Raw genomic sequence first — 27,440 nt, forward strand, 5'->3', positions numbered from 1 at the left:
AAATGCCTGGGAGAAGAGGAAAGTCTTGACCTGGCACCAAAAAGATAACAGTGTTGGTGCCAGGTGCACCTCATCAGGAAGATCATTCCATAATTTGGGGGCCACCACTGAGAAGGCCCTCTCCCTTGTTGCCAGACTCCCAGCTTCCCTCACAGTAGGCACCCGGAGGAGGGCCTTTGATGTTGAGCGTAATGTACGGGTGAGTTCGTGTCAGGAGAGGAGTTCCATCAGGTATTTTGGTCCCAAGCCTAAGGCTTTATAGGTTAAAACCAGCACCTTGAACCGAGCATGGAACATACAGGCAGCCAATGGAAGTGGGCCAGAATCGGATTTATATGCACAAATTTCTTCAAAACTGTAGAAACTATGAATTCTGGCTGAAATCACACATGCACACACCCCTCCGATAGTGCTAGGCCTCATGGACCTGGGAAGTTCATAATAATGTCTACAGGCCAAAGCTTACTTTGTGGAATTTAGATACAACACTGTAGGTCAACTTTTTATAAAAGACTTAAAGTCGTAGTGGAGTCCACTGCTTCTGGATCCTCTTTACAGCCATAAGGAGATACGGTTTTAATACTAACCAGAGTTCTCCATTATGTCTCAATTCGGAGGAATTCTGGTTGGTTTAAGTTCAAACATTTAGCTGGTTCAAACAAGCCAGCATCATAAAACACTACTTGATCCTGGCTTGTTTAAACAAACTGTAGTTTAAATTAACCAGAGTTCTAAGTGTGGACATAATGTGAAGCCCTGATTAGTTAAAAGTAAAGGCAGATCCTTCCAGCCACCTCCTGCACGAGAGAAGGGAAAATGCCTGAGTCTTGGTTTAATATTAACTGCAAAATGGGCATATAAATCTTACAAAACCTTACAAAACTTATAGTCCTGAACTCAGAAACGCTTGCTTAACAACCCTCTACATTTTCATGGTGATACACAAAACAGTCAGACAGAATTGAGAGTTCAAAGTGTAAAAAGAGAGAGAAACCAGACCCCTTTTGGACTTTTTTCTGTCAGAGTTCTCATAATCTGTTGAAATTAATTAAAAATGAGCCATGTTCACAGAGTACCTGTAGTCCTATTACTGACCTTGCCCCATACTCTGATCTTCATCTTCTGCAGTTTAAAAGTTAAAAAATGCATGATTGCATGGGAGTAAATCTCATTCAACTCAATAAGCATGCAAATAATCAAACCTGCTCTCCCCTCCCCTCCCTTTTGCCCCTTTCCTCCCCCTTCCTGCACACCTCCCCCCTTCCCCTTCCAATCCCCTCCTCCCTCCCTTTCCAATCCCCTCCTTCCCCCTCCCCCTTCTTCTGCTCCCCTATCCCCCTTCCTCCTTTCCGCTACTCTCTCCCCCTCCTCCTCCTCCCCATGGCCAGTTTTACCTAACCTAGCCATGACTGCATGGGAATAAATCCCACTGAACTCAATTAAGACCTGCCTTTCCCCTCCTTCTCCTCTCCCTTCCTCGTCCCTTCTTCCTCTCCTCCCCTCTTCCTTCTTTCTCCTCCCCTGCCCACTCCAGGCCTCCCTACCCATGGTCAGTTTTATCTATTCTAAGCATGAATGCATGGGAGTAAATCCCACTGAACTCAATTAGCATGCGAATGATGAAACCTGCCCTCCCCCTCCCGCCTGCTCCCTCCCCTCCCCATCCAACGTGGTCAGTTTCACCTATCCTAAGCATGATTACAGGGAAGTAAATCCCACTGAACTCAATAAGCATGCAAATGATCAATCCATTCTCAGCAACCTTGCACAGGATCCCATTTCTTACCTCCTGGATTAAAAAGCAAAGAAATTCACTAATAGGCAAAAAAACTTGCAGTTTAAGAATGTACCTATAGCCAACAGATATTTCTATCAAACTTTAAAAAGCAGGGAAATTGGGCAGCTATAGTGAATGCACCAGGGGAGCAAGAGACCTGAACTCCTCTCTGGGATATTGTACTGCCCTACAAATTTGTCAAAATGCAAATACAATTTGGGTTGGTCTTTCAGAGTCCAATCCACTTCCTGTGTAGCTTGGAAGAATTTGGTAACATGTGCCTCTGATAGTGCCTCTGTTACCAAATTCTTGCAAGCTACACAGGAAGTGGATTGGACTGTGAAAGACCAACCCAAATTGTGTTTGCAGTTTTACAAATTTGTAGGGCAATACAATATCTCAGAGACGAGGTCAGATCTCCTGCTCCCGTAGTGCATTCACTATAGCTGCTCAATTTCCCTACTTTTTAAAGTTTGATAGAAAGATCTGTTGGCTATAGGTACGTTCTTAAACCGCAAGGTTTTTTGCCTATTAGTGAACATTAGGCTTTCTTCTGCCTCCTCATCACTAGGCTTAAAAACTATATGCTTAAATATAATTTCTGCTGTCTTGTAACATGCTAGTCCCTTGGCTCAACTAGTTTAGTATTATCATTTCTCTGGCAGCAGCTGTTCAGGGGCTTATGTTGACATTATTCCTAGCTACCAGAGATCCTTTAAGTGGAGATAACAGTGAGGTACCTTCTGCTCCAAGCTGAGGCCTCTGCTTTGAAGAATTCATAAGAGGATTTCTTACTGTTTATTTCATTTCATCCTACTCTGTTAAACTTCCTCTGTTACTCACTCTGTTCTTCATCTGAGGGGGTCAAAGAGGCTTATATATAATTCCAAAGTGGCATCTTATTCATGCAACCTACAGAGCCAGATTTGTTTAACTTCAGAAGAAGAGCTGCATCATGTAGTTTCAAACTGATCTCTGGATCTAAAGTGGTGGGCCTCATGCAAATGGCCAGAAGAAGAGAGGATGGGCCTGGAAAGGGACTTGAACCCTGAATCTTAGTATTTAAAGTCTGATTTCTTTATATGATCTATGCAAGGGACAATCACAGAACACTGAATTTAAAGACAGTACATGAGAGACAGTCTCTAAGCTAAGCAGAATGAAGTCAAGTCAGTCTACCAAATATTCCAACAGAAACATTTTATGTACAGCTTTACCAAAAAAACTAGCAGTTTAGAAAATTACATACTTTAGGGTTTTCAAAAGGGATGGTCAATTGCAGAAATGTATTTATGATTCTAATAAGTGTCAGATGGTAAATATTTGAGATTGTCCCAGAATACACTTTCAGAAATGAAAATGGCTTCATCTTTAATAAAATGATCACTCAAGGCTAAAATTCTCTGTCAGTATATTGCAGGGCTCCAGTTACACCAAACACTAGTGTGAAGGCCTGGAGAACATCACAATTTCACCCATATTTTCAAGCATCTGCAATTGTTGCACAGGTGTTGCTGCAAGAGCAAAAGGTTATGACCCTGAGATTAACTTAATGCATATTTAGGTATTATTGGAACAGAAGGTGATCTAATAACCGTGGTGTACACATATGGAGCAAGAATAAACATATACAGTAAACAGACACCTTTTCTAATTTCTGAAAGGAGTCAGATCATTATACCGATCTTAGCAAAGGGTTTAGATTTAAAATGTACAATGTTTTAACTTTGGCTTCCTAAATGGAAATCAGTAATCTGATGCACATAGTTGCAACAGAAAAAATGACTGAAAGGAATTATACAAATGCACATCCTTAGAATGATTTATAGTGCAATTTCAATGCTTGGTTGACAATTACACAGCCAAGTGTTTATCTCTCTCCCTTTTATGAATGTTATCAGAAATTTGCACTTCAACAGAACTTTGAAAGGCACAGGCACTTGTGCGGGAACATAGTTTAAATATAAACACATCCTACAGAGATATATGCAGTTCACTTTGAATTCTGAATTGAAACTTTATTTTCACCCCGCCCTTTTTCCAAACTGGAACTCAGGGCAGCTTACAAATAGAACTACATGTAGTTAAAAACATAGAAAAACATACAATTAAAATACAATTAAACTACACACAACCTTAAAACAGTAAAAGGCACTTTAAAATAATACAAATAATAATATAAAACAATAAAACAAGCCTTGTAAAGCCCAATCCTAAACACCTTCTATCCCAAAAGCCTGTCGGAATAAAAAAGTCTTTACTTGCCGACAGAAAAAAAAAACAAATAGAAATAATATATATACAAGAAATAATATATATACACGCACGTGCGTGTAGATCTCTCACTTAAAGCATATCACTGAGCCTCTTTCTTACGGTTTTTTATCTAAAGGACAGCTATTGACTGTCATGCTATTGTCCATTTGACATTCAGCTCCTCATGTTTCACTCAATGTGGTATAAAGTAAAGAACTGCTGTACTTCACAAAGATCTGAGATTCCAAAAGGAAAGTTATGGAACAACACTGCATCAACCCTTATGATACAATACCAAACATCTGCATTGTTAGAAAGGCCACTTCACTGCACACTGACTTGGATCCTAAGCAGCATGACCAGAAGGAACCTTGCACATCACCCCAATTTTAGGAAATTCATGTCTTCTCAAAAACCCCATGCACCCCACCCCTCACTGTTCAGGAGGGTCCCCTAATCTTCTGAAGAGCTTTTTTAGGGGATTAAGGGGTTAGAGGGAATGGGAAATTCCTCTTGTGCAAGCTTCCTTCTACTTGCACAAGGTTAGAAGCCACTGTCTTCAAATAATTGCTCTTCCAACTGGGCAGTATACAAGGCTTGGATTCATCTATGCAGAACAAGACTGACGAAGTGCCTGAGGGAAACCATGATTGATTAACAGCAAAAGTAGTCCTACAAGTTTTCACATCATATCAAAATGAGCAAGAGTGGAGTATAAATACAGCAATTAGACCATTTGTTAAAAGACACTGAAAGCGAGGCAGTCAGGAGTCTAAATACAAATATCAGTTAATCAAACATTGTCTAGGCATGCTTTTAATTTTAATGGATGGCCTTGCAGTTTGGTCCAACAAAGACTTGCAGGTAAGGTCATATGCACACTCTTACCTTCAGCTGCTTTAATATAATATCCCTTCTCTTTAATTGGTGGGATGTCTAGTAGCTGCATGATTCTATCTAGCAATCCATGAATTATCTCAAAGCCAGGATTTTTGTTATAGTAGACAGCACAAAGACGTTTGTGGTTTCTTGCACCTACATCTGGAGAAGAAAGAGGAAACCAAAATTATTGGTTTTGTAGAGATTGCATTTTAAAGATCTTGTCTGCTTTAATCCTATTTAGTATCAGTGTTTCTTTACATTTACACATTGACCATCTGTAGATCAAAAGGAAAATATATAATACAGTAATTTAAAAAATTAAATAAATAAAAATGAACATTTTTTCTGAGACTTCTTCCTGCAATATAAATCTGTGTTTAACTGAGCCACTTCCGACTGACAGCAGGGGCTCTCATGACTAAATGTTCTCTGACTTTTCTTTTGGTTATAAAAGATTCCAGCACACAGAAATCTAGCATGTCAGGAAGCAGGCTGCTAGCCTAGCCTTCTTCACATGCTAGTTTTCTACAGATGTGTCCACACACTCCAGTTAAACACAGTTTAGTGTGTTATGAACAAGCCACAAAGAGCCCACCTCCCATGGTCAGGAGGAGGAGTTTGGAAGCTTTTGTTTAACTGCAGTTTTGTCAGTTGGCTCATTTCAAACAACCAATAGTGTTAGCCAGTTTATCAGTTTGGTTGAAAAGACAAACTGCAGATAAGCAGAAGTGTCTGAAGTCTTCCTCCTGGATGTGTGGAAGGAATGAGGGGTTGGGCATATATAAGCCCAGAGCTCACTGTGGCTCATTCACATCATCTAACCTCTCTTCCGCACCTGGTGACCTCTAGAAGCTGTCAGACTTCAAATCCCAGCAGCCGCAGTCAGCATGGCCAAGGGATGATGGGGGTTTAATCCAAAACATCTGAGAGTATCAGGTTTGGGGAAGGCCAAGCTAAACTCTGATTTCGTGCAAAGTGTGAATGCGGTCTACGTGTTGGAAACTTCCCCCCCCCAATGTTAGAACTAAGCACATAAAGTACAATGAAAATTTAAATTAGTACATACTTCCCTCTAACAACAACAACATCAAATTAAACTTCCACCTGCAGTCTGAAGTGACATAGTCCAGGCAGAGATTTATCACCACAGAGAGAACTAGGCCAAAGTCTGAGTCATATCCAGGAGGTACTAACAGCTTTAGATGTCTCTCTCTCTCTCTCTCCCTCCCTCCCTCCCTCTCTCTCTCTCTCTCTCTCTCACACACACACACACACGCGCAATCATGACAGTCAGATTTGAAATATTGTACTTGATTATGAAGCTCATTCACTACAGACCACATAGAACACTTGCTGCCAAATCTAAGCTAAGCTTTCTTGGACGAGCCTCAGTTCATTCTAACTAACTAGAAAACAATGGTGTGATTACATAAAACAATTCTGCTGTGTTTTAAAAAATGGACCAGCCAAATACATAAACTGTATATGTATTGCAGTGATTCACGGTCTAAAGATCCTGTTTCGTACAATTTCCAAGTCAAGAAAATGCAGTGAAAAATAAAACTGGGTAATGCTGCCCTCTAGCAACAACATTCCATATGACACCTGCATTTTGGAGAAGTACCTCTTTCATAAATGGTGTATGAAATTTTACAAGCAAAAAGGACACAGAACTATCTTTCTGTGTGCTGTATTATCTCCTTGTAGTCCTCCTCAAGTGCTATTTTCTCAACTGAGCTCAGTTCCATTCTTGGTGCCTGGCTGAGTTTCAGCTTTCTTCACCCATATACTCTTTTTACTGTTAAAACTGGACCCCTTCCTTGCTGCGTAATGACTTTAACAGATATGGATTTAAGATCCACTGCTGTTACATCTAGCTGCCCTGATTGTTCATTCAGGATTAGCAAATTTAGGACTATTTTCCTATGAATACCTATTTGTTGTACAGAACACAAATGATTAAATATCCTTATCAACCAAAAGTGTGAGAATGTAGGTTAGATTTAACTGTCTAATCAATTAATCAGTAAAAGGACCATAGAACCTTAAAGCAGTAAACCTAACAGATAAGCGCATTTACCTAACAGGCTGCCCATTTGCTACCGGGCCAAGTTCAAGGTACTTGTTTTGGTGTACAAAGCCCTATACAGCTCAGGACCAGGATACCTGAAAGAGCATCTTACCCCTTATATACCCAGTCGATCACTGTGCTCTGCAGGTGAGGGCCTCCTGCAGATACCATCTTATCAGGAGGTCCGTTCTGTACAACATAAGAAACGGACCTTTAGTGTGGCGGCAGCTACCCTGTGGAACTCCCTACCCTTAAATATTAGACAGGTGCCATCTCTGTTATCTTTTTGGTGCCTATTGAAGACCTTCCTTTTTCAACAAGCCTTTTAAGTTGAGACCTTATCCCAGTCTGCATCTGTGTTGGAACTGCTTTTTAATATGTTTTTAAACCTTTTTTTAAAAACACACAATGTTTTAACCTTTTTTTAAGATGTCTTGCAAGCTTTTTTTTAAAAAAAAAGTTTTTTAAAGATGTTTTGTTTTAATGTATTTTAAACCCTGTTTTATGATGTTTTAAAGTGTTTTTAGTGCTTTTGTTTGCCTCCCTGCGCTCCTGCTGGGAGGAAGGGTGGGATATAAATCAAATAAAAATAAATAAGCGTTGGCTGAAGCCTGCTGGAAGCATGATTTATTTTCTGCCAAAATATGTTAGTTGTTGCATACAGACAGCAATAAGATAGATCAGAAAATTGTTATCGATAATAATAGAGATGCTTTTGATGAGTTTCAGAATTCTTTCTTCCTGAGAATCAATTTTTCACCAATGTTGTTACAAAGGGTCCCTAAGCCATTAGTTAGGGCACAATGAATGAACTAGTCTGGAAGTTCGATATAGGGCTCCTGAAACATGTTGGATAAAGTAGTTAAAGGGATATATATTGTAAAGTGTCAAATCAAAAGTAGTATATTTCAGTAGAGAGAAAGTGCTATTTTATAAAAATCATTTTCATGCACATACAAATAATCCACTTACTATGCATATGCTAAAATCCTTTCAAACTTAAGGTATGAGCCAGTATAGCACAAAAGCACAGTGCCAACATGCAGGGGATTCCCAAACACACAACAGAGCCCTGTTTCCATCTCTACATCTATGTGCATGCACTGGAATGCTCAGCCAGTGCAACAGGCTATAAGGAGAAATGGAAAGTCTGTGCATGCTTTCCTACTCATACTTGCAAGTTGCAGCAAGCAGAGGCAAAGAGCTGCATGAAGATATGGGACTTCCCATTCCTCCAGATGACCTACTGCATTGGTTGAGTACACCCATGTATGAGCAATGGCAGGGAGAAAACAAGGAATCCTCCACATGTGGGCACTGCACTCATGGTGGATTCAGTCACGCCCTTGATGTTTCAAGACATTAGAGTTTACTGAAATTCTCTTACCCATGGTGGAATCTTTCACTACAATGTCAGAGATTTCAAAGAGTTTCAGAGGTAAAGGCATCTTCCTATTAGCTGCAATAGTTTTCAGGAGGCCAGGCAAGAGGGTAGTGCGCGCCACCTGTAGGTCACATAGAGAACTTTCTATTTTAAACATCTCTGTAGATCATAACATCTCCAAGTAAGAGCAAGATATGGCAATGTAGGCAAGAGTAGAATATCAATATTAACAGGAAATGCGTTAATTTCTCCCCACTCTTCAGCAATTCCCAGCCCTTTATAGTCTGCCAACACAAACCACATTCACAGCACTAGCTCACAAGAGTACCCCATTTTAGAAAACGGTTCTATAGCAATTATCTAAAAATCCTGTGTCAGTGAAAAATTCAATATTAAACTGGAGAATGGAAGAATGAAGTTAAGTATTACAAAAGAGCCTCAGAACTGGCTACAACATCGAGAATTATAAAACAAGGCCTTTGAATGGCTTCTAATTTACACATTTCATATTTAAATGCCACAGTTAATCAAAGCTTTTCATTGGCCAAAGTTCATTTAGCTTTTCAAGCAACAAGTAGTTTATAGTCCTCACCTGAAATTCTGCTGTTTTGGGATTTGCTATATGTACAGCTTTTGTTGCAGATATGTCAACTCCCAGTTTATTAGCAATGTCTTCTTGGGAACACTAATATGAAAAGTTGAGTGGGGAGAGGGAAAAGAAGAGACAAAACAAATGAATTTAACCCAGTCATGTTAAGTATAACTCAAGTTCAAAAATTACTAATAACATGAAGTTAAATGTCAAGGAATGGTCAGGATAGGAAGGCTGGAAATACCAACTCTATCTGGGCAAGTCTGCCTTTCATTTTTAGAATTTGAACATCCAGTGTTAGATTTCAAAACCACTACATTTGTTAGCCACCTTTCAGCATAAAAACAATATAATAATCAAATCAATCTGAATATAAGCCAGCAGAACCATAAAACAACAATTAAAACCAGCTATGTGAGATGCTGGGGAAAATAATCAAGTATTTGCCTGGCACCAGAAATTCATCAAAGCTGTCGCCAGGCGAGCTTCACTGGGAGGGTATTCCAACTGTAGAGCACCAAGTCCCCACTGTCCAGCCTCAAACAGTGGTGGGACTCAAAGAAAAACCTCTGATGAAGTTCATAAAATCTCAACAGATTTGTAACACAAAGGCTGGTCCTTCAGGTAGCCAGGTCTCAAGCCATTTACAGCTTCAATAGTTAACATATTTAACACTGAACCGTACCCCAAAATGGACAGTGTAGCTGTTTAAGAACTGGTGAGAGATGTCCTCAATAAATAAGAGGTGGGGAACCTGTGGCCTTCCAGAAGTTGTTGGACTCCAACTCCTATCATTCCAGTCTAACATGGTCAATGGCCAGGGATTATGGGAGCTGTAGCCCAGAGGTATCTGGAGGGCCAGAGGTTTCCCACCCCGCTATAAATGGCCTTGGTTACTTAGTCTAACAGCTGTACTCTATACTAACTGAAATTTGAGAAGTAACGGTGACCAGGTTCTCTCTGTCCAAGAGGGATTGCAGCTAGTGTAGCAGCTTTAGCTAGTGAAGGGCATGCCATGGATGACACCTGGGCCTATCAGCATCCCCAAACTGTGAACCTTGTTCTTTAAGGGACATGCAATTCTGTCTAGAACAGGTTGAACTCCATCTCTCTGGCCAGATGAACTACCTAACACAGAACCTTGTCTGGACTGAGCTTCAGGTCCTTCATTCTATTACAGATTCCCAAAAACTAATTCAGCACCTTCACTGCTTCACCCAATGCCAATGAAAAGGATAAGTAGAGCTGGGTGTCACCAACATACTAATGGCACTTCACTAAGCTGGGGGGGAAGGGGGGAGCAGAGAGAAGATCATATACTACAAGTGCCACCGGGCTGAACAGTACACCCTAGGCACCACTTTCTGGAACTGGTCACCCAAAGAGGAGCAGATCTAAAACCAAACTGGAATAGATCCAGATAATCAGTTTCATCCAAGAGTGTGACAAGCCACTTATTACAATCCTCATGGTCTAAGGGTTTCTTGAGAAGGAGTCCCACACTGCTTCTTTCAAGGTGTCTGGGCCTGCCCCCTCCTGCAGAGGCATTAATCATCCTGGACTCAGCTGGTCAGTTCCCTTCTCTGCTGACCATCATTCTACAAAATCAGAACAAATTTAGAAGTTTGTCCGAGGTTGTTTTTGGCACAGGAAATAACAGAACGGCCAGTCAAGCTCTGCTGTCTTGATGCAGAAGGCCAGGACCAGCAAATTTACTGCCCTTTCAAAAGGTGTGTTCTCAACTTGTTCTGCAGGATCACACTCAACACCCTTGTCCCATAACCAGCTTGCTCTCTTACAGCCACAACTTTCTGAAAAGGGAAGCTCCGTATTTTTCATTTTCTCTCTTCCTCCTGATTGGATTAGGCAGAGAGGAGAGACAGTGAGGCTAGGAAGCTTATGGCAAGTTATGCAGGATCTTAGAGCTCAAAACAACAGCAACTAATTACTTCCCACTGCCAGAGTGGGGGCCATGAGATATGTTTAGTGAGACGTTACCAAATTAGGGCCTGACAACATGATCATATAACACTATTGCAACCTGCACCCTCATAAGAGAACAGCATAGCATCCTCCTTTAAAGTCTTCTTATCCTCCAGAAATAGATCTTTAACACGCACCAGAGCAAAAGTGAGTGCTTCAGTAAAGCCTGCCGCTGCCAAATCTTGTCTCAGAAGTTCTGTGAGCTTATTGAGAGGAAACTACAGGAAACAGAAAAAAACAATTTTTCATCTTGCAGCTCAAGGAATATCATAAAATCATGGAAATGACTGCTATAACGGCTTTAAAAATAAAAAAGGTGATTCCAACCAGCTACATCTGGCCTTTCCTGAGGAAATGCAATTCCCAGTTAGAGATTTAATATGGCCTCCAGGTTTATACCTCGCCTTTTTTCAAAGCCCATCCACTGCAGGTCTTTGGAGTTTCTCAGATCAACTGGGCATCTGTTTTGTATCCCCACTACAGTAAACTCCCCTTGCTACAAGACATGACAGAATATTGTTTTAATTCTTAGGCACAGTTTTCTTCTAAGAACCCTTCTGGCATACTTCTGGCCTTTAAACTGACAATACAGATTGTTTACTTAAGGGTGCAATCTTACTTGATTAGCTATGGTGTATGTTTTCGGAATAGTCATCTGAATGTTATTATAGCCATACGCTATTGCTGCGTCTTCTATGATATCACATGCATGGATAATGTCAGCTCTGGTAGGAGGGATTTCAACCTCTATATTGTTCCCATTCGCTGTGACGTGCGACTTCAAACACATCCTGGTGAGCAGCTTTGCAAGGTTTGATGGAGTCTCACTAAAACATAAGCAAGAGTAATTTTTAAAGAAAAATATCACATGGTTTCATTCTGAAGCCACTGCTTTTCATTTGCACAGTGATCAAGCACTGTACCTCCAAAATGGCCAAGACTCACAAATCAAGCCAGGAGATAAAATCGTAATCTTAATGTTGAGCGACTTTGTAAGAACTTTCAATTTTCAAAAAAGTTTGGCTTATAGTTTTCAAATGCCAGCTCTGGCATTTTGAGCGAACATCCTTACACCCTCAACTCCCGTCAACACTTATCCTCTCATGTAGAGCTGAAAGAAACTATCCAATAGGTATGTATAAAGTTGCTTATGGACTACAAGAGAAAGTCTGGAGTAGCAAAAATGTTCCAGATCACACCCTGGGAGGCTATTTTCATCCAACAGCATGACAACTTGATCATTATTACAACCTATGTAACAACAACTGGCTATATACTTTGGTTGCAATGTACTTGTGATCTCAAGAACATTCCTTGCACAACCTTCAGTGCTAGGTCTTCTGTGGGCGAGGGAGAAAAAGAAAAGACATGGACCAGCCTTTCCCAACTAGTGGGCCACCAGATGTTGTGGGACCACAGCTCCCATCAGCCTCAGCCAGCATTGCCAATGGTCAGGAAAGATGGGAGTTGTGGTCCAACAACTTCTGGTGGCCCACTAGTAGGGAAACGCTGACATAGACAAAGCACTGATCGAAAGAGACAGGATGTGATTTCAAGCAGCTGAAACCAGAGTGACAATGCTATTTTAAGAACAAAAGCAAAAAGAGTTTCAGGAGAAGAAAATGGGAGGCAGATAGAGTGAAGAAGGTAAAAGAGTTTGGCAAGCTCCTACATTTAGGTAACAAGAATCAATGACAGCAGCATTGTGTATACTGAGCAAAGGAGGATTTATCTTTATGTTAGTTACACTACAGACTGGTGCCTGTTCCTAACTGGGGCTCCTACTAGAATAATATCACCTGGTATGTGTGTTTATTCTACTTTTATGGTGCAGCACTGTGCAATCACAATGTTGAAAGATACAATCAAAATGTTGGAAGGTACCATAGAACTACAACGTCCCTGACCTACAGTCACCCAACCTTTGCTTGAAATAGCAATTGGCCACTTTCTGTTAAAAGGCATACATTTGGATACATTGAGTCAGCCTTCCCCATCCTGATGTCTTCCAGATGTTTTAGACTACAGCTCCCATCAGCCCTAGTTACCATGGCCAACTATTAGAGATGATGTGAGTTGTAGTTCAACAACATCTGGAAGGCACCAGGTTGGGGAAGGCAGCAATAAAAAGCACATAGCAACTGATGATAAAAGGCTCAAATGGCAGCCTACTTGTCCTACTGATCTAGTCCTACAAAGCCAAACCAGCGCTCTGATACAAAACAACATACCATCTCCAATCCCCCAAGACCTTAACTCTAGCACTGGACACCTAAAGATTCTCCAGAGTTCATAACATTGTGACATTGCTGTCATAATGGAAAAGAGCAGAGAGGGGCTGAGTACCCAAGAGCAGAAAGATTTCAGAAGTCCAGTAGCCTGTCTCACATGAGGGGCATACTCCTTGGACAAACTAAGACTTTAGCTGCAGCATGACTGGATGAGATCATGCGTGCCTGCATCTGTGTGCTGAAATACTGAACTCATGGGTCTTTAAATGTGAGCTGAGTGGCAGAACAAAGACGATGGATTTTTTGATAGCAATGCTAAAACTTTCTTAGCATAGTTAAATATTTCAGTAAACCAGTGGTACAAGTAGAGGAGAACCTTGGATGGGTCCACACTTAACTTTCCCGTCAAATATTTGCTCCTCCCATAGGGAAAAATTCTACCTTGTCTTTCTGCCCCCAAATGGCTTCCCTAAGGTGTCTAAGAGTACACAAAGCAAGGTCTTTGGAACTTCATGATATGGTGGGCTTAGAAAGTTTGTATTGGATGCTCTACAATGCTTTTTGAGCTGAATTATGTATTTGTTTTAAAATGGTTGTGTTTCACTGCTGAATTGAGAAAGTGTTTCATTTTTTAATGTTATGTGTATTGTAAATTGCTCTGTGGTTTTAAGAAATGGTGGTATATTAATAAATAAATAAGAACAACAAATGAAAAAGGCACAGCTTTGAAGCGATAGTACATATCCGTTCAAAACTAATTACTTAATAGTGGGTGCAAAATTTATTCATTTAGTGGCACTGTGGCATTCTCTAACTTTATTATGACAGTACTCTAGCCCACAGTATCACACACAAACCTCATTAATATGAATAACAGATGCAGGGAGATGCTTAACTTAGCCTACCTTTCTTTGACAGATGACATTCCAGGAAAATGGTGTCTAGGGCATTCTGGACTCTACCAAACAGATTTTCCATCAGATTTTCACTCTGCTGCTTTTGTTATTGTTTTATTGTATTTTGATATTTAAATGAATACCCCAAAAGTGGCTTATAAATCATAATAAATAAAACATAGGCTAGGCTTTAAGCACATGACAAGCCCCTGCTAAAAATTAACATAGCAAGCTTCAGAAATGTGACACAAATGCTATCAGTGACACCTTATGTATAGTCTTCAAAGAAAGAGGAGAGATTTAACTTACCTAATTCCAATTTTCTTATTCAGTATTTCAGGTTTTATTTTTTCCCGACGATAAGCCAGCTCCTACAAAGAAAGGGAATGTTTTCAATACAGAACTCAGTTCTCTCTAAGAATTTCCTTGCACAATGGAAATAACTACCCCCAGTTGTTCAACTTACCAGGTGATAATCAGAGATATACTGCCTTTAAACATGAGCATTAGCTATTCTGACTATGCATTAGCATCTATTGAGAAGCATATGCCTCTCGAATCAGTTTAACCCTTTTGTAAAGTGTTAACAAGCTGATAAGCCAGACAAGACATAGCCTAGCTCTGGAGGGTTTCTAGTTTTATCTCTCTAGAGAAGGTTACACTCCCCCAAAAGGACAAAGACATAGCTTTGCAGCTAAATTCTCAGATGATGGCTTTCACTAGCTTTGGCTGGAGATCCAACTGTGGTAATTTCTCAGATAAGGACTGGGCTACTGACTACTGCAATGTGCTCTATGTGGCACTGATATTGAAGATAGTTCAGAAGATTCACCCCTCCTTTTGAAAAGGGCTGGTCCCAGGAGCACAACATTTTTGCTATGGATAACTGCACTGGTGACCCATTTGCTTCTGGTGTTACTTCTAAGCAATGGCCGCTATGTTCTAACACCCTAGACAGTCTGGGGGCTGATGACCTTACAGAGTGATTACTCCCATAGGTCCCTCCCCACTCTCTCAGACCCATTTATTGAGACTTTTTAAAATGTGTGGATTGTGGAGGCATGGAAATGCACCTCTTCTGTGGTGACACCCGTGCTCTGGTGCTTGCTCAGACATTATTGTTGGCATCTCATGGCTTAGCTAAAGCTTAGTGTTTTAATAGGATATGTTGTATTGGCTGACAGTGACTGGATTTCATCCCCCCCCCAGTCTAGGATCCAAAGCACCACGCAGTATTCTGCTCATACATGGGGGCTTTTCAGCTCCCCCTTTCGAGCTGTGCCTACCCTCACCCCTGATCAAGGTCAGAGCGACCTATCTGTAACAGCACTTAAGGAGGCAAAAGAGCATGCAGGTGCAAGAAAAAACATGCATCCCTGTGTATGGAAGGACATTCTGCTTGCACATGGGAGGTTTGGAATCCAGGCATCCTTTGGATGTGTTTACAGCTTTTTTAATAAATTACAGTTATTCATGATTACAATTATTTTTATTATTGTGATTAAGCAATACAGAATGCAGTAGAGAAGAACCTTATAGAAGTTGGACTAGATCTCTGGGTCTGAGAGTGTATCATTCTCTTGCATAGTCTCAGCACCCAAAGGCACAATCCATTTTGGAGGAAGACTAGAAGGACTACTTGGATAGTGTGAAACGAACCTGTTTCATGTGGCAACATGAAGTGGGGGGAGGGGGCAGAGGGAGAAGAAGAGGACAGATGAAGGCAGATACCGATGTCCAATTGGCACAGCAAGGCCCTCAAAAGGGTTGGTTCTAGTGGGGTGGGGCATCATTTGGGCTCCATGTCAGGCAGCAAAATGTTTTGGGCTGGCACTGTACTCAAAGATGCATAGTAGGACATTTCTGAGAAAACAGTTGGAACATTACCCAGTAAAGGAGCTCTGCAGAGTACAAGGGAACAAATCAGAGGTGGTATCCAGAGTACCCTGCAGATCATATGTAAGCTGGGAAAAAGAGTACACATCCTGACTTATGACTCCTTCTAAAAAGTGGGTCCATCACAGTGTCTTTATAAAAAACAAGCTATGATTGTGTCACTTTTGCAATACTCACTGGAAAGATGTAGCTTTTCCCATTAGGATAAGTTACTTCTGCTGCTTCAACACTGAAGGAGGAAAAAGACCAAGCCAACTATGTTTAACATGAAAAATACAGAAGGCATGAACATATTTACCAAAAAAAAGAGTTCATGTTAACTCACGTGAACGGCTTCTGGCAGTATTCGCTGAACATTGTGACAAGGATGTCAAGAACAATTTTTGCCTTAAAGATAGATAATATATCTACTACTTAGATTAATGTACATGACACAGTTTCAATACAAGACTACAATGCTAGTTCACAACGAGATACTTAAGCAGTCTATCACCTTCCAAAAATAACTGCTCTCCCCTCCCCCCAAAAAATGCAGGGGAAAAGCCACCAAACCCAACTAGTTACAGCCAACTGATTTTTTCAAATATGAAGCTACAAGACTGCTGGAAGATCAGAGCTTCAAATGGTATGGGCCCCATATGGACTTTATTGCTCTAAAATTCAATGTCAGTGCAACACCTTAGCCCAATAATGACCGGATCCTATGATCTGGTGGATTTAGAAATAGATTCCCTTTGTAAAATATCAACTTGAGTTCTTATGTATACTCTGCTGAAGATTCATTTCTGGAGATTAATGTGCACCAGCTGATAAGGCTAGCTTCAAAGATGCACTGTTTCCATTGTACTCTGCAAATGAGAATTATACTTTGTTCTATGTCAGACTTATTTACCTTAGTAAGATCTGTAGCTGTACATTCAATGAACACATTTCTGGTGTTATGACTTATTTTTGTATGCTCCCCTGGAAAATACAGATACAGACATTTGAGGTTGTTTGATATTGCAAGAAAGTTGACCTTTTATTTAAAATATGGACAGGTTTGTTGATCTTCCTAATCCCCCCCCCACCGAACATTGAAATTAGAGTTACTAGCAGGCATAGTAACATAACTTAGGCATTCGGCATAGGATCCAGTGTTTTCTGGCATGTACCAAATGCTTATGGGTGTCCAATAGGATTTCTTACTCTCCTCCTCCTCAGGCTTCTCACACTACATAGCAGGATGTTTGAGAATTTTCCTCTCAGTTCCAGAAACAGCATTCTGGATAATGTAGCAAGCTGCTATGAGCAAGAAGAGAGTGTGAAATTTAGTTGTATCAACATAGCTATGTACATAGGGTTGGTTTGTTTGCTTAATCCTGCCCCTTGAAAAGAAGTCAGTAGGGAGGGGTGCAATGTAGTCAGTAGAAAACTAATATTTTCACAGTAACATGCATACAACATTTTCATAACAGGATTCTGTTGTTAATCGATGTTACTGCATTCATTTTTTTACAAATGTTTAAAATCTGCTAAAAAAGCAGCAAACTAAATTCAGAGTTAGTACTACAAGTTCTTCAGTAGGAATTCAATGCCAGATTTTTGAGGAGGCATAGAATTTTCTGTAGCTGAAGAAAACATATGAGTGAATACCTGTAGGTTACTAATGAACACTTTTCTAAATATAGTGAGTTTTTTTAAAAAAATAAAAAAGACATGCAGATGGTAGCATTTCAATAACTAATTGGTATAAATGGATCTCAAAAATTTATCTTTAAAATATGTTACTTCATGTTTTCACAAATCCAGAGATTGAACATCATACCGATGTCACTGTACTTAAGTGTTTTAATAATTGTTTTGTTATTTTTATTGCCTTTTACTGCTTTTTACCTTTTTACTCTAAACCATCCTGGGACATATTTATGTATATAAATGCTCTAAATAAAGGTGAAATGTTTCAAATGGTGATACTGCACAAATCCAACAGGCTCAAAAGGTCAGAAACTGTCTTGTATCTCTGTTATATATAGTAAAGTATACCCTGTCTTCTCCCCACAACACTGAATACCAAAAACTATTTACTTTTCAATGCCCTATAAACTTCAGCAAGACTGTTCTTTATTAAAAGGTTAGCGCTGCATGTTACTAATCAATAAAATGTGCACAAAGGTGTGATTTCTTTTTTATCATGAAAACCTGTACCTAATTATTTCATCTGTCAATTAATACATTGGCACATACAACACAATTTGGTTTTTTGTAATGTCTTACAGAACACAAGCACAGAGGAGAAGCAGGACAAGAGAAGAAGTAAACTGCCCACAAGTAGGTTCTAAGAATCTTGTGGATTAACCACAAACAGGTTGTCCTTATATGTCAATTAAGCTGAGCACATTATGCACCAGCAAGTTCCACTGAAAAATCAATAGGCCTTGACTGCCATAAAACATGTACATGATTGCAGTCCTATTCTCCCACTTCCAACTTTGGTAGGGGGAGATTTGCTACAATATAGGGCTTTCCCCCTTTCTACAGCTGACAATTGGGAAGTATCACATGCATATGCAAGGGTGCTTTAAAAGACTTCATCCATGACTGCATACCCCAGCAAAAGGAAAAGTACTGAACAGTCAACTTCTTTAAAAAACAATAAATGAAGGTATGCAAGGCAACTTTCAGTATGAAAAGATACAGGATCCCACTGTCAACTATAACAAGAACTACCAAGAAACAAGAGTTATTAACTGCCATCCATGTCCATGTTTTTGGGAGTGAAGCTTTCATAACTGTTCAATATCATTCTAAAGATGGGTCAAAACTTTGGAGTCCTTCCACAGCAAGCAACAGGGTTTGCAACAGTGTATAAAACCAATTTGGCCCTGACAAGCATGCTTATGTAATACATATATACATTTTTGAACAACTCTTTGTTGCACTTATAGACTTTATATTTTTTTCAACATTTTACATTTATAAAACACAGAATATACTCTGTTTTCATTATAGGTTTTAGAAAAACTTGAGAATAGATTTAAAAAATGCATGAAGAGATCCCCAGAGACCAAACAAAATGTTACTACGTTCAAGACAAGCAAAGAAGCAATATCAGAGCTGTACTGGTATGAACAAAACAATGAACTTTACTGTAATAGAAGAAAGTCATTACCAGGCAGCAGATACACAGCAACAAAGTAACACACACACAAAAAGAAAGGCAAAATCTTACCATTAATTATCGGTGGCATGGAAAGAACAACACCGCTACTATCATAGATAACCGGGTAAAGTGGTTCACTTTCAATAATGTGTAGATAATGCCTAAGATAGCTATCCGTCTAAAACAAATAAGGCATATATTAATATTAATGTTTCTTTCCTAAGATATCTGCAAGGTATCATCCTGTAATGACAGCAACATTTATTTTAAAAAAATGCTAATACTACTAACAGATGTATTCCATTTTTGCTACAAAAAAAGTCACATGCTGAAGTACTTCACCAGGGAAAACACGCACATACAGGGGAAATGGACATCATTTTAGTGCCCACTTCATCAGCAGAACTTTATTTCTCCTATTTTCCTTTAGTCATGATCTTTCTTCAGGAGTCTATGAATGTATACTGTATGTATACAAACAATGGTTTAACTGTCTTTTTCAGGAAAAGAACACTAAAAAAAGTTTAGTTCTGTCTCATGCTGCTATTGGCACTTAGTTTGTACAGCTGTCTTAAAATTCTAAAAGTGTCAAGAGTTGTGGCAAGTATTGAGGAGGGATGCATTGTTTTGTTTACTTGCTGCTTTTACAGGAGGGAGAATTTTAACCCCCTTCTCTGCAAAACCACTTTGACTGTGCAACAACTTCTCAAATTCTCTTTCAGTAACAAGCAATATCCATCCTAACTCCTTTCCTCCCCTCAGTTCACAGCATCTCATACTGAAACATTTCTACAACATTGAGTGTTTTTATGAAAACACACCTTATTGCTTTGCAGTCACTTACCCTGTACAGATCCATGATTTCAGAAGCACTGTACTCTTTGTCCTGATTCAAAGGTTTGAATTTAATTTCAGATGGTGGTTTAGCTGTGTATGTAAATGGACCAGAGACTGTGTCAAGATCATGGGTACCAATTGCTACTAATGATCTTTTCCTATAAAGAAAAACAAGACAAATTAGTAATGACAATTCCACCCTCTTTTGACATTCCCTGCTTTAAAAACTACAGATACAGAATCTTCATAGAAATATTAAATCACTTCCATTCAGTCATCTGGGCATGTCCAATGACCTTTCAGTGTTACACAATAAAATATCAAATCAGGTTTTTATCCAAGAAGCTTCCTCAATTATTCCTTTTTAAAAACACAAAGTGTTTAAAATAGGCAAAACACTGCTTAAAAACATTCTCCTTTGTATAGAATCATAGAATAGTAGAGTTGGAAGGGGCCTATAAGGCCATCAAGTCCAACCCCCTATGCAATGCAGGAATCCAAATCAAAGCATTCCCAACAGATGGCTGTCCAGCTGCCTCTTGAATGCCTCCAGTGTCGGAGAGCCCACTACCTCTCTAGGTAACCGTTTCCATTGTCATATGGCTCTAACAGTTAGGAAGTTTTTCCTGATGTTCAGTTGAAATCTGGCTTCCTGCAACTTGAGCCCATTATTCTGTGTCCTGCACTCTGGGATGATCGAGAAGAGATCCCGGCCCTCCTCTGTGTGACAACCTTTCATGTACTTGAAGAGTCCTATCATATCTCCCCTCAATCTTCTCTTCTCCAGGCTAAACATGCCCAGTTCTTTCAGCCTCTCCTCATAGGGCTTGGTTTCCAGTCCCCTGATCAACCTTGTTGCCCTCCTCTGAACCTGTTCCAGTTTGTCTGCATCATCGTTGAAGTGCAGAGACTAGAACTGGACTCAGTACTCAAGATGAGGCCTAACCAGCACTGAATACAGGGGAACTAATACTTCATGCGATTTGAAAACTATACTTCTGTTAATGCAGCCTAATATAGCATTTGCCTTTTTTGCAGCCACATCACACTGTTGGCTCATATTCAGCTTGTGATCAACAACAATGCCAAGATCCTTCTCACATGTCGTATTGCTGAGCCAAGTATCCCCCATCTTATAACTGTGCTTTTGGTTTCTTTTTCCTAAGTGTAGAACTTTGCATTTATCCCTGTTGAATTGCATTCTGTTGTTTTCAGCCCAATGCTCCAGCCTATCAAGGTCCCTTTGAATTTTGTTTCTGTCTTCCACGTTATTAGCTGTGCCCCCCAATTTTGTATCATCTGCAAATTTGATATGCATGCTCTGTACCTCCTCATCCAAGTCATTTATAAAATGTTGAAGAACACTGGGCCCAGGACCAAGCCCTGTGGTACCCCACTTGTTACTTCCACCCAGTTTGAGAAGGAACCATTGATAAGCACTCTTTGAGTATGATTCTGGAGCCAACTGTGGATCCACCTAATAGTTGTTCCATTCAGCCCACATTTAGCTAGCTTGGTAATCAGAGTATCATGGGGCATTTTGTCAAAAGCTTTGCTGAAGTTGAGATATATTATATCCACAGCATTCTCACAGTCTACAAGGGAGGTTACCTGATCAAAAAACGAGATAAGACTAGTTTGGCAGGATTTATACTTCATAAATCTATATTGGCTCCTAGTAATCACTGCATTATTTTCCAGTTGCTTACAGACTGACTGCTTTATAATCTGCTCCAGAGTTTTTCCAGGGATTGATGTTAGGCTGACTGGTCTGTAGTTCCCAGGTTCCTCCTTCTTGCCCTTTTTGAAGATAGGGACAACATTAGCTCTTCTCCAGCCATCTGGCACTTCACCAGTCCTTCATGATAATAGATAGCAGTTCTGAGAGTTTTTCAGCCAGTTCCTTCAATACTCTAGGATGCAGTTTATTGGTTCCTGGGGATTTGAACTCGTTCAAAGTGATTAGATATTCCTTGACCATTTGTCTATCAATCTCAAGTTCCAATCCTACCCCTTCTACTTCATGTTTCCTGAGAGGGTCATAGACCCTTTTTTGGGAGAAGGCTGAGCCAAACTAGGAATTGAGCACTTCTGCTTTTTCTTTGTCATCTGTTATCATTTTGCCATCCTCATTGAGTAGCTGTGCCACCATTTCTTTTCTCTGTCTTTTACTATGGACATACCTGAAGAAAGCTTTTTTGTTGCTTTTAGCATCCCTCGCTAGCCTCAGCTCATTCTCAGCTTTAGCCTTCCTGACACCATCCCTGCAATTCCGTGATACCTGCCTGTACTCTTCCTTTGTGGCCTGGCCTTCTTTCCACTTCCTGTATGTGTCCTTTTTTGTTTTCAGGTCATCTAACCTTTCTGTGAAGCCACATTGGCTTCTTCTGCTGTTTCCCCCCTTTTTTCCTTGTCGGAATTGCTTGCCATTGCGCTTTTAGAATTTCCTTTTTTAGAAACTCCCACCCATCTTGGACTCCTTTTCTCATTAGGGTCACTTGCCATGGAATGGTACTTACAATTGTTCTGAGTTTATTAAAATCAGCTTTCCTGAAGTCCAGGGTGAGCGTATGGCTACTCTCAGCTTTCGCTGCTGTTAAAATTAAGAATTCAAGTATGGTGTGGTCACTTTCCCCCAGAGTTCCCATAACTGCCACTTCATTCACCAAATCATCCCTAGAATCAAGTCCAGGATAGCTGATCCTCTGGTTGTTTCCTCCCTCCACTTCCTGTAGGAGAAAGTTATCTCCAACACAAGTGAGAATTTGTCTCCCAACAGATATCGGGATAATTGAAGTCCCCCATTACTACTACATCATGCCTCCTCGAAACATTGGCAATTTGCTTTTCAAAAGTTACATTCTCCTCTTCTCCTTGATTGGGTGGTTGGTAGTAGACTCCAAGCACCACATTCCTTTTATTACTTGCCCATTAATTTTAATCCAGATACTCTTGGTGGAGCTACTAAGCTCATCTTCCTGTATTTCTCTGCAGAGATATACACTTTTAACATATAGCGTGACTCCACCTCCCTTTTTATTCCTTCTGTTCTTTTTGAACAAGTTATATCCTTCAATTGCTGTATTCCAGTCATGGGAGTCATCCCATCAAGTTTCAGTTATACCTATCAAGTCATAATTACCCTCCCGTATTAAGAGTTCAAGTTCGTCCTGTTAGTTTCCCATGCTCTGTGCATTAGTATACAGACATCAAAGACCATGTGATTTATGGCTTGGCTGCCTTACTACATTTTTCTGAGGACTGTTACTGGGCCCTATTAAAGCCCATCTCTCTGTTCCCATTACTGTGCACAAGCCTTCATCAGTCGTTACCATCTTCTCCTTCAACATGCAAAATCATAACTTTTTTAAGACATTGGCCTGGTTCACACGTCACTTTAACCATAGATAAACTTAACTATTGTTTAAATGTGAATGTATAGCAATCTTGTGTATGGAGTGAAAAAATATGGCTGCTTTACTCCTGCCATGCTCCTGAAACACTGTTGATGCTAAATCAACAGTGGCTTTATATTAAACCCAAAGCTGGGCTCATAGTTTCCCTCAAATAAACCACGGGCAGTAACCCAACAACAAACCTTTGTTACAGCTCATGGTTTGTTTGGAGAGAGATAAACAACAAGCACGGTTTTGTACACAATGTTAAGCCAAACAATGGCTTAGCTCACGGCGGCATAACAGCAGCAGGAGCAAGGGAAGAGCAATTTGCCTTTAAATCATAGTTAAGATTAATTATGGTTTTAAGTGACATGCATACACTACCAATGTTTGATCATTCATAATTGAAAATAAATGGCATTTGCTCAGCTGCATATATATAACTGTCAACAAACCTGCATATGTTCTGATGTAATTTTTCTTGTAGATCAATAAAGCTATCATAGCGGTCCTTGGTAAAAGTTACGTTACGAAGAACTGCAGCCACAGCGTAAGGACGGACTTGAGTAGTCTGCAATTTGTAAGGGTACAATTACAGGGAGTAGGGAATTTGGGGGGAGATTCTATTCTGCCACTAAGAAGCAATCCAGACAGGGTGTTTTATGAAATTAATCTTCATTTTAAAACACAAAACCCATCAGAAAAAAAATCCATATTCTATAATAAAACACTACTTGCTAGCAGGAAAAGAGTAATTAAGTGTCATGGCCCCGTCAGAGGACTCATCAGATGAGGATGACTCGGGAGTAACAGCAGCAGACCCAGAAGCAGCAGACCCAGAAGGAGAAACGGAGGAAACTCCTGAGAACCCAGCTCCTTCTCCCCCTCAGCTGCAGAGCACCCCAGACACAGCTGAAGCCCTTCAGCCAGATGCAGACAGTGAACAGGATACTCCCCCCCTCACCTGCAGAACGTAGACAACAGAAGGTCAGGCAGAAGAAGGGCAGGCCTGTCCACTTAAAGCCAAAACGCTAATGGCTCACACCTGCTGACAAACCTGCTCCTTAAAAGTCAAACCTTGGCTTCAGCTTGTTGCTGACTACAACGTCAGGCATGACCACTGTGTGTCTTCCTATACTCCTGAACCTTAGACTGATCTCTCGGCAAACTAGACCCGGACCTTCACTGACGTCTCTTCTGGATTTCTGGCTTGGCACGTAAGCTTCGAACGGCCTCTGCCCTTGTCTTGCTTCCTCCTTGCTAGCCTGGCAGATTTATAGCCAAGCTGCTGGCTGAGGACTTACGGCCTGGCAATTACCAAGGAATCTCCAGCCCTGCCTGCACCCCCACAGACACTGCTGTCTCAGTGAAGAGCTGACATTAAGATTCAAAGAATCATGGAAATAGTTCTGGGACCCCAAGGAGATGTCAGACTTGCTGTTATCAATCCACAACCCCCCTCCCTGCAACCTGACATTCATACAACATGGTAAACTGTGTCTGAACTGAAAACAGAGTTTCAAAAGAAAACTGTGATATGACACAGCGCTCCGCAATTCAACGATAAAAAGTGAACATTTCACCAAGTCAGTACAAGTCCCTTGTATGAGTTTAAACAGTGTCAATATTCACAGTAAATGGTGTCTGGATTAATTTAAATTTTAGGAACAAAACATTGTTTCAGTGAAACAGACAATTATAGCATTGAAAATTACAAGAACCACACAATGGCAGAAGGCTCTTAATAATTTGAACACTTGAATTTAAACACAATAAACATGAACCAGATAATATCTATTCTGACTTTTCAAGTCAGAATTGAGAGATTGATCCTACAATACTACTTTTTAAAATTTTACCATGGGACTCAAGAGTCAGCTGTTTAGAAATTGTTGCCTGTTATTAGCCATTTAAGCTGGGACTAACATTTAACAAAGCGTATTTTCACAAATATATATATTCCCAGAAAAGAAGTTGGTTTTGGCAGAGGGAGCAAGAAGAAGAGATCCTTTGATTGTAATAGGATGAGAATGTTGTTGTTATTATTATTATTAAATTTTATTTATACCCCGCCTTTCATCCAAAGGCCCTCTGTGACAAAAACTGTACCATTGGTCTCACCTGAAAGGTGATTTTCATAGGAGGGGGCCATCACCGTGGGAAATAGTTCCACCTATCGTGCGAAGGCAAGAATGTTTTTGAAGTCAAGACTAGGGACGTCATGCCCCTCCCACTCTCCAGTTCATTCGTAGCGAGTCTAAAAAGAGATATCTAAAAATACAAGAACAAGGCCAACAGGCCCGCCAGGAAAATAACATAATAGTCACATGCATAACAACATGACTCTAACATAACTACATAACATAACAGAACTAAAAATCTTGACTTCACTCTTACATTTAAATATAATAGCGTAACAATAACATGTAACCCATTGATAAAATGTCTGGTCATCCTCCAACTGGGAGGGTCGTGATGGCCCCCTCCTATGAAAATCACCTTTCAGGTGAGACCAATGGTACATTTTCCATAGGAGGTGGGCCATCACCGTGGGATGTACCAAAGCAACCCATATAGGGAGGGACCACCCACATGTTAATCCTCATTAAGAACCTGTTGCAACACTCGTCTGCCAAAAGATGCATCAGCAGAGGCATAACGATCAATTTTATAATGCCTTATGAACGAGTGTGGGGTAGACCAGACTGCAGCCCTACAAATATCGGCAACAGGAGCATTAGTGGCAAAAGCAGCCGAGGTGGCAGCTGACCTGGTAGAATGAGCCGTTATACTAGCTGGAACTGACAGCTTCAGGGACTCATATGCTAAAGTAATGCATGCCCTTAACCAACGGGATAAGGTAGGATTGGATACTTTATGCCCCATAGACCTTGGATGAAAGGATACAAACAGAGACTCCGTTCGTCGAATCTCTTGGGTCCTAGACAGGTAGGTCTTGAGAGCCCTCCGGACATCCAACGAATGCCAAGCCTTCTCGAGAGGATGGGTAGGATTCGGGCAAAAGGAAGGCAAAACAATGTCCTGGTTGCAATGAAAAACTGAATCGACCTTGGGACGAAAGGAAGGGTCAGTCTTCAGCACAACAGAGTCCTTATGGAAGACGCAGAGGTGTCTAGCAGAAGACAATGCGCCCAACTCCGAGACGCGTCTGGCAGATGTGATTGCGATCAGAAACAGGACCTTGAAGGACAGTATACGTAGGGGCACAGTCCTGATGGGTTCAAACGGAGGGCGTTGCAAAGCCTGCAGAACTTTCGGCAAACTCCATGAGGGGAACCGATGGACAACAGCCGGAGAGCGTAGGGCGACTCCCCTCAAAAAACGTTTGATGAATGGATGTGAGGAAATATGATCTCCAGGAGAGGACACTGAGAGAATGGATGACAGAGTAGATGCATGTCAACGTAGAGTGTTGGGTCGAAGTCCCATCATAAAGCCACTATGGAGAAATTGGAGCACCTGGTGCACATTGGCCTGGGATGGATCGTGGTGGTGGGACTGACACCACTTGGAGAAAGCCACCCAGGTATGTTGATAAATGCGAGTGGTAGATGGTCTTCTCGAGGCCAAAATAATATCAATCACAGCGTCAGACAGTCCAGCTGACCTCAAGTGTCTCCGTTCAAACGCCACGCTGTTAGATTGAGCCAAGTAGGGTCCTGGTGCAGTACTGGACCCTGGGATAGGAGGTCTGGCGTTACTGGAAGTGTCCAAGGATCCATCATTGACATTGCCAGAAGATCTGAGAACCACGGACGGCGTGGCCAAAATGGTGCTATCAGAACCAGCTGTGCCCTTTCGGTTCGCGCCTTCCTCAAGGTTTTGGCTAACAATGGTATGGGAGGAAAGGCGTACAATAGACCGTCTGGCCACGGTGTTGTCAGAGCATCCACTGCTTCTGCTGTTGAGTCCAGGTATCGGGCAAAGTACCTTGGAAGCTGGCAATTGTGACTGGAAGCAAACAGGTCGACTGAGAGGGCGCCGAACCGACACTGGAGACGATGGAAAATGGCTGGATGAAGTTTCCATTCTCCCGGGAAGACCTGTTGTCTGCTGAGCCAGTCTGCTGTCACA

General features: G+C 40.8%; 1 protein-coding gene across 2 annotated transcripts in view; it reads right to left on the minus strand.

The window, feature by feature from the left end:
• FARSB (phenylalanyl-tRNA synthetase subunit beta) overlaps positions 1-27,440 on the minus strand; it is a 51,334-nt gene that overhangs the window by 12,311 nt on the left and 11,583 nt on the right. For both annotated transcript variants that reach the window (XM_061636783.1, XM_061636782.1), the window contains exons 5-16: positions 23,801-23,916; positions 19,955-20,105; positions 19,180-19,288; positions 16,861-16,931; positions 16,294-16,355; positions 16,146-16,197; positions 14,382-14,443; positions 11,565-11,772; positions 11,083-11,163; positions 8,963-9,055; positions 8,374-8,491; positions 4,922-5,074 (exon numbers count right to left, since the gene is read on the minus strand). In XM_061636783.1, the coding sequence (XP_061492767.1) occupies positions 4,922-5,074; positions 8,374-8,491; positions 8,963-9,055; positions 11,083-11,163; positions 11,565-11,772; positions 14,382-14,443; positions 16,146-16,197; positions 16,294-16,355; positions 16,861-16,931; positions 19,180-19,288; positions 19,955-20,105; positions 23,801-23,916 (1,276 nt within the window). The remainder of the gene's footprint in view (positions 1-4,921; positions 5,075-8,373; positions 8,492-8,962; positions 9,056-11,082; positions 11,164-11,564; positions 11,773-14,381; positions 14,444-16,145; positions 16,198-16,293; positions 16,356-16,860; positions 16,932-19,179; positions 19,289-19,954; positions 20,106-23,800; positions 23,917-27,440) is intronic.

The sequence above is a fragment of the Rhineura floridana genome, chromosome 7 (genome assembly GCF_030035675.1).
Source record: "Rhineura floridana isolate rRhiFlo1 chromosome 7, rRhiFlo1.hap2, whole genome shotgun sequence".
NCBI classification, from domain to species: domain Eukaryota; kingdom Metazoa; phylum Chordata; class Lepidosauria; order Squamata; family Rhineuridae; genus Rhineura; species Rhineura floridana.